Source organism: Acyrthosiphon pisum, chromosome A1 (genome assembly GCF_005508785.2).
Source record: "Acyrthosiphon pisum isolate AL4f chromosome A1, pea_aphid_22Mar2018_4r6ur, whole genome shotgun sequence".
NCBI lineage: Eukaryota > Metazoa > Arthropoda > Insecta > Hemiptera > Aphididae > Acyrthosiphon > Acyrthosiphon pisum.
Window position 1 is genome coordinate 64,833,968 of NC_042494.1, and position 8,673 is coordinate 64,842,640.

Here is an 8,673-nt window from a genome sequence, read left to right on the forward strand (position 1 = left end):
TATCGCTTCATTAGATCAATTGGTATGTTTGGCAAAAACACGTCTAAAATACTATGTCACGCGTGTGTAAGACGAAAACAGAAAATCACGGTATCGAATCCCCTTAATAGTTGCAACAGAAATACAAAATATGAAATGTAGGGCACGATGCTGCTAAGAGTGTTTCAGGGCCTTTTGCTATTTGATTAAAAATTCCATTCTACGACGCTATCTAAATATTATTCGTGTTCTACACAGTTTTATTGTCCTTTACTTCTGTATATAATATTATATATTTTTTATTATTGATTTAAGGTGGTTTTGTCACGTAGATGACGACAACTATGTTAATGTTCCGGCTTTGGATGAATTATTGAAAATGTATAATCCAATTGGAGATTGGTATTTGGGACGTACTAGCACTCCAAAACCATTACAAATTCGCGCCAAATCCCAAGTAAGTTAACAATAATATAATAATACAATTAGTTGTATCTATTCATTTGGTTTAAATAATTGTTTGAAGAATAATGGTACAGTCGTACAGCGAGTATCTTAAAGTTGATGAAATATTGTTAAAGTTTAAAACTTCCACCACTAAAAAACTTTTACAATTTCATGGAATTTTCTGTGTGTAATTATAATGTTGTCAATATCTAAGGTGACGGGATGAGTTTATGAGATTTTTACATGAAAAAATCTATTTATAAGAATAATAATCCGTTTTAAGTTGCAAACCTTGATAAATACGTTTTAAAAACATTAAATGAATAAATGATCGTACGATTTGTTTTTGAATTTAATTCGGTTAAAAAACGATTTTTCCTCAATCAATTTTAGTAATTTTGTTTTTACTCGAAAAAATTAACGATTGAAACATTTAGCAATATTTATATTATTATTTTATAAATATTTCGACTAATTTTAAGCTATTTATACGACAACCGATTTACATAATTATATTACTGTTAATAGATATTAATTGATAAAATTAAGTTTCACTTTCCAAATTAAGATAAGTAATAATAATTAAAATACTATTAATATTATATATAATATAATATATTAACTATCCTTAGAAGAAGATGCTGATTCACCCTTCGTCTTCGTGTAGAATCGTTTTTGTATATTATGTGGGTACCACACTACCACACTACCACGATTTATCATTGATTTCAAATTTAACTTAATCAATATTGCATAGTACAGTAAATTCTTACTATACAGCAGTATCTGCTGATCAGAGCTAGTTTCTATGTTTTTGAATATATGTATAAATAATATTCCTTGTATCTATCTATTCTATTTAATTTTTATTTATTAATAAAGTTCGTGCTTAAATGTTTACTGTACTGTCTGTATTTTTTTTTTTAATTAGTTATTATTTTTTTTTTTAGAAAACTACATTTTGGTTTGCTACCGGAGGTGCTGGATTTTGTTTGAGCCGTGCATTAGTACTTAAAATGGCACCAATATCTGGGTAAGTTTTTTTAAATAATTTTTTTACGTACAAGTACCCTTAATTTTATATTATAAGTTATAAAAATTTCAAGTGTTTATTTTTAAGTAAAATACAAAAAATATATCAAATTATACCTAAAAAAATAAATCATAGACAAATTGATAAGATTTTGTAAGATAATATTTTAAATTTGAAGGCTAGGTGTACTCATAATATATAGTATACAATTTTAAAAGTTAAGTGGAGTTCTGTTTGGTGTTTTAATTTTAATTCAGTCAAAAAATGGATGAGTATATAGATGTGTTCATTGATCACGTTGAATTGAAAAACTAATTCAAAACTTGGTACCCTAGGTTCTAAAATGTATTTTAATTGAATTTTAATAGTAAAAAAAAAACAACATTTATGATATAATATATATACGATCGTATGTATACAATACGAAATTTCGATCCATATACAATTTACATAGTTTGTGTTAATTTTTGTAAGTAACTTTTATATTAAGATAATGCTTATGTTAGTTATAATTTAATATTTTTATTCTTATGTCTTATAATATGTATGTATATTAATGTTTGAACTAGAATAATGGTTTTATATTTATGGTGTTTAAGAAAACGTTCTCATGCATGTCACGAAATTTGAATTTTTATGTACATTTAATCTAAATTAGATAAATATTTGATCGTGGTGGTGAGGATAAGAAAGAACGTCCCTTTAAATTTATTGCTCTTTCAAATTAAACTAAGTAAACCAAAACCGTACAATATTGTTAGTGTACTACCTGTTGGGTACCACTGTCTAGACATTCTTAGGTAAATTGATACCGATCTAATTCTTTTAACATTTTTATTTATATATATATTATTGTGTATACATATTCGTATATTTTAATTTTATTTTTAAGTCGTTGAAACTCAGAGAACCAATAAATGATTTTATCTCGTAAAAAATCTATTGCTTATTAAAATACATTATACCTACCTATACAGTATACTCGTTTCATTGATATTAAACGTGTGAACTGTTGTGGAGACATTTTTACTGTTTAAATTAATTTTGATATATATTCAATACGATATCAGGTTTTTAACTGGTTCTTTGAGGTGAATAAGGTGAATAACATTTTAATACAACTATAATGATTTTTCGATTTTTCGATTTATATTTTTGTCATTTTTAGGAAGGTATTGTCGTTTTTTATGTAAAAGTTGACCGATAAAAAATTCAGTTTTAATTGCTGGGATAAAACGAATTCAGTTCTTTCCAATTTAATGACATGTAGTCTCCATGAGTCAAAAGTATTCTCGTAACCCGTTTTTTAAATTGAATAATAAATTGGGAGTTCCAATGCAGCTGCCAGTTGACGCCCCTTGTCCCCTCTGTTTTCCTTCATTCCTTGTCGTTAATCAAGTTGCTGAATTGACGAGTTAACCGGTTTATCACGTCAAGGCTCTCCGAAAAGGAGTTGTCCTGTGATGTGTTTTTCGCACTAATAAGCTCAAATTCCAATGGTAACAAACTATTTTTTAACTTTATCATTCGTTAAATTAAAAAAATAAATAAAAAAATGAAAGGAAAATTTCCCGCCATTGTTAAAAGAACCAAAATGGGTTTCGATTGGTGTTTGTCGGGGAATGTAAAGCGATTGCCTAATTGGCAGATTTTAATTGGCTAAAATTCTTTATGGTAGAAAAATACCTAGTTGGAATCGATCCAAATGCGAAGGTAATACGATGAAAAAAAATGTAGTTCCAATAAATAAGATATTATGTTGCCAACAAAATGTTGATACTGGTGATTTGTTGGACCTAAGTATTATTATTGGACGCTAAACTTAAAACTTAATATCTAAATTCAAATAGGTAACTCATTGGTCATTTATTATAGTATAGTAATACACATCAGCAGCAAATCGCTACTTTATAGTAGGTAGTAGATTTATTATTTTGAAGGCAAGTAATGAAAAGCAAACATTGTAAACATTAGAATATGTTCCTAGATGTGCCTATATTGTTCTAATTTAGAAGAATACAATTAAATATCACCTTTAATTCATGTTTAAAATTGTTCAAACCCTATAATTTACAATAATTTAATACACGCTGAAACATCACGGGGCACAATTTATTGTTACCTATGTGCAATTATTATGTATGAAATACTATTTAATAGTAGTCGGTACAAAATATGAAACTAATTTTTTGATAATAAAACACAAATCAATACATTTATAAGACAAAGGTTATCGCGATGATCATATGGTTAGAAATACCTATATTATTTTTATAAAAAGTTTTGATATTGACATTTGATTAATGTTATGATGGACGGGCGAACCATAGCGGGTGTTCTACACTTCTACATAATATACAGACATACAGTATACATGTATATTGCATTGTATAGAAACCTGTAAATGGTATTATTATTTATTACTTTAGATACGAAGAAGGATTATATTGTTTAAATGTTTATATTTCGTTCAATTTAAATGTACTAGGGGGTACACCATGGTTCATTTATTAAAATTAAAATATTGTTTTAAAAACGCTAGGTATTCAATACTTTTTATTATGTGCTCTTTGTTGGACATTGATTTATTTAGGTTGGAAAAGAATTTTCAATCGTTAACTACACATTTTCCAAAATTTACACCCCCTAATTAATAATTATGTTGCGTATATCGGAAGTTTCGTATTTAATTCACCTCAGATGTTAGTCAAAAGTTTTAAAACTTACCGTTCATAGCCGTTACTTGCGTACGACGTTCAAGGCGTTATACTTAAAAGATAAATTGATTGGGCACAACAACTTTATAATTAAGTCAGGATTAATAATTTTTAATTTTTAATTGATATTTGTGTGTAAAGACTTAAATATAAAAACTCGCTTTATAAACGTTGCGGTCTATCATTTTTTTTATTGCTAGGTATTATAATTTAATTTTAATTATGTTTATTCAAATATTAATATTACAACAATATTCGATCGCATATTGTGCAATTTTAACTTCATTATTTTTGTTATCAAAAAATTAGTTTTTAAATTAATATATATTTTCAAATAGTATTTAGAATTATGGTTTTTAATTTAATTAAAATGTATTTCCTTTCGAAATAATACAATGTCAATAGTTAATAAGACTGTTTGTCGTGTTTTATTGATTTAATATTTTTCCAGAATTAAAAAAGGTATAGTTACTAACTTTCCTTTATTCATTGATATCTTTCAATGAATTATAAAAAAATGAAATGTATAGCAGTTAATAACTTAATACATAATAGATTTTAAAAACGTTGTGACTTTTAGGATATGCAAGGATTAAAATAATATAAATAGGTACTATTTTCATTTTATAATAAATGCACAAAAATATTTAGGTTCTTGACTTCTAAAACTAGGTATCTAATTTTTTATTTTATAGTAACTTGTATATTATACTACGATTTAAAACAACTTTTACTTAATGGAATTTATTGTTCACTGAAAGTATACTTTACCTAAAACAGCTTCAAGTGTAAATCGATGTCTCATTAATTAACTGAAGTAACATAAAAAACGGACCACCCATCAATAATGGTTATTTTTTTAAAATACATAATATAATAGTATTTGACGGTGTAAGTATAACGTTCAACTGTAAAAGTAGTCGTGTATATTTTATAACGAGCTATAGGTATAATTTCAAGTGTCTCTTATTTAAAAAATATGTCGGTTTTATTATGTTAACGAGTAAAATTGTGATTTTAATAAATAACAATTATCCAGACGAGGTTTGAGTTTTTATTAATACGAGTATAGGTACTTTATGGGAAATAAATTTACCAATATGATCATATGGCTCAGTAAAATATTTATTTTTTAACATTTGGAACATATGACGTGTGAATGATCGTTTATTAGATGATTTTATTTTTTCACAAGCCATGTGTCACACATAAAGTAGTTAACTTGTCAACCATCCAGAAAATATACATATATGAACATGTTTAGAATAACAATACTTAATAGTTTCCTGGATGAATAAATTTAAATCCTGGCTCTGGCTCTACGTTGTTCACTATTATGCTGACAGAATCGTAAAATTTAATGGCGTCTTTTTTGTCTTCAAATGAATTGGTTTTAATTAATTTTTTTGATTTTTTATTTATCACAGGAATGGGAAACTTATGGCAATTGGAGATCGTATAGGTCTTCCAGATGATGTCAGCGTCGGATACGTTATAGGTATAATATGCTATGGTTATTTAGATTTTCTTGAATCTTGTATCTCTTCTAAAATAATCAATGATGTTTTATATTTTGCAGAACATTTGTTAAAAATACAACTGACTAGAGTGGAACAATTTCACTCGCACTTGGAGCCAATGAGACTTATAAAAAAAGATCTATTCAACGAACAAGTAATTAAAAATACTTGTTCTTAGACAATAAAATTAATGTTAATTATTTTGTGTTTTTGACAATATAGCTGACATTTAGTTATTCCTTGGACAACGAGCCAAACACTGTAGACGTGGATGGGTTCAACGAAATCACCGATCCTACCAGGTCAGTTTTGTTAACTTCAGATGTACCTATTGGCATATTGCGATATAAATGTATTTATTATATTATTTTTATTTTCAGGTTTCTTTCACTGCATTGTTTTTTGTTTCCTGAAGCTTCGAGCTGTGTCGAAAAATGAAAAATACACCGTTAATCGTTATATTGTTCCAGAGACATAGTGAGAGTTAATAAAATCAAATTTAGAGTCGTTTAGTAACATTTTGCTCGATATTTTTTAAGTTTTTGTCTTGTTTGGCTTAACGTTTTATTAATCTGTAATACGAAAACCATTAATCATAAGGTCTTCAGAATGTGCATGTCATGGTTGGTCAGAAGGTGGGAAATCGTCATAATAGTAGCGGCTAATATTCGTGTGCTTACAGTTGGATCTCGTTTCCCATAATGTGCTCGAATGACAGGACTGATGAAATTCCCTCATTACTTTATCGTTTGTTACGATAACGACATCAACAAAGAATATTTTCGATTAATCTTAAGTTTATGATTGCCTAAATCAACTTTATTACAAATACGGTGCATTAAAGGATTTCTTTAATTTTAGTTTTTCTCTCTCGAACCAGCATTGTATTTCGGGTGTTAATATCATGACACTATTGTTGTATTTGATTTTTCGAATGTTATTTGGTAAATATTTTCGGTGATTTCTTGTATAAAAACTTAATGTGTATGAATAGTATTCATAGAAGACATTAAAACAATAATTCGGTAAAAAGTGTGTATACACAGCACAAACAATAAAATAGTTTTTAATCATTAGTTTATGTTCAAACCGATCGCTCAATGTGTTACGAGTAATAGTCATTGTTTTAGTCGTGGTATAAACGTTCTAAAAGACAAAGGGCGTACAACGGTTCATATAATTGCTTAAATTCGTCTATTGTTGTTGTTGTGTTCATATTAAACGCATTAATTTGGATTTTATTTTAATGCAAGGAAACAGACAAGGTCATTAACTATATACACATAGTTATTAATAATATGTCTACTATAGATACCGATCGTCTGTAAAACGGGCACATATATGTCATCTATTAATTGGACGAACTAATCACCTGTATTGTGTATTTGTGTGTGAGACTCATTTTATTGACGGGACAAATATTAATTTCGAAGCATTCGAATAATACCTAAACTTACCAGAAAGACAACTTGAATATGAAGTCTATATACAGTTTACTTGACTCTGTTGACTGATATTGTCTTCAAAAGTGGATGGATTACCGACGGTAATATGACGATGTGTCACCCCGTTGACAAAGTTATACAATTTTTTATTATCATCATAATAATAGCTAATGCTTACACACCGTTTCTAAGGTTTCCCGCTGTTCATCGACCCCCTTTGCATATTAACGGAACATTTCTCAGCTGTAGGAGTCACTTATATATCATATTATTACGTGTAAATATATAGTATGTATAATGTATGTAAATACAGCACGTACGTGTCACCGGACGGCGCCTGATTGACATGCACGTTATTTCTATTTAGTTTTTTCGTCTGTGATATTTAATTTTAAGTCATTATTTTTGTACAAATATAATTTATTACTATCATTACCTAAATTGTGATTTGTTTGTTATTTAATCAAAACACTTGTATAATACGGAATCACAGCTATTACCTATATTTGTGCCTTTTATTGTGTATTTTAAGCAGTTAAAATGTTATTTTATTTTTCGTTAATTTAAATAAATTGTTCATTTTTTAAACTATTATAGTCTACCGCTGATGTATTTTTAATGACAGTAAAGGTTTTTATCAACACTTATTAATTTTCTTTTTTTGTGGTATTATTATGTGTAACAATGAAGCTCATTATAGTCGAGTTCCATTATTTGATATTTTTAGCAGATTATATTCTATATAAAAATATATTATGTTATTATTATAGCAGTATAATACGCGTACCTAAATTATTTATTATCATTTTAGATTAACATACTTCAACATTGAACTGTGAAAAAAAAAGAAAACTTTATCAATAATCCATCAAGATATTTTATTATTGGATTCAAAGGCTAAAAACGTTTTTTTTTTTCGTGTTCCCAAAGCCAGGCGCACAAAGGAAGGGAGAAAAATGTATCAAATCTGTATTCACTATTCATCACTGCGTGGACCGCATCACAGCCGTCGTGTACAATAATATAATATATATGTCGACGGAAGTAAAACTAACGTTTTATGCGTTTAAGTGGTTTACTCCGAGATGAGGTTTAGAGGAGAGTGAGGGAATGAGAGAAAAAGGAAATGAAACACATTTTTTTCTCTCAAACTCCGACGACGTCTCGCGCGATAAACGCTGTCATATGCGCGTGTCACGTACAAACTTTGCTTGGGTTTTTATATACCCTCGGGGCATCAATTGCCTTAGAAAACTAGCCCTTATATTATGCCCATGACAATATATATATATGTATTGATATTATGGGTTTTTCTCGGCGGCAGTAATAAAGTATTATATTTTTATGTATCGCATCACGCTCCGGCAAAAGTGAAATTTTTCGATCTCGCTGGTATACATGTACCAATATATAGATACAGAGTGATTCCCCTAGCGGCCTAATATACGTGCTGGTATATTGTTTTTTTTTTAAATTTTGAGTTGGAATTTTTATAAATATTGAAAGGCTATGTAATATTTTCAAATACGTTT

General features: G+C 28.1%; 1 protein-coding gene across 1 annotated transcript in view; it reads left to right on the forward strand.

The window, feature by feature from the left end:
• LOC100160830 (fringe glycosyltransferase) overlaps positions 1-7,788 on the forward strand; it is a 17,097-nt gene extending 9,309 nt beyond the window's left edge. Inside the window, exons 6-11 of the mRNA XM_001949623.4 lie at positions 295-436; positions 1,377-1,459; positions 5,604-5,674; positions 5,756-5,850; positions 5,919-5,998; positions 6,077-7,788. Coding sequence (XP_001949658.2) covers positions 295-436; positions 1,377-1,459; positions 5,604-5,674; positions 5,756-5,850; positions 5,919-5,998; positions 6,077-6,134 — 529 coding nt within the window. The 3' untranslated portion in view covers positions 6,135-7,788. The remainder of the gene's footprint in view (positions 1-294; positions 437-1,376; positions 1,460-5,603; positions 5,675-5,755; positions 5,851-5,918; positions 5,999-6,076) is intronic.
• Positions 7,789-8,673: the final 885 nt, after the last annotated feature.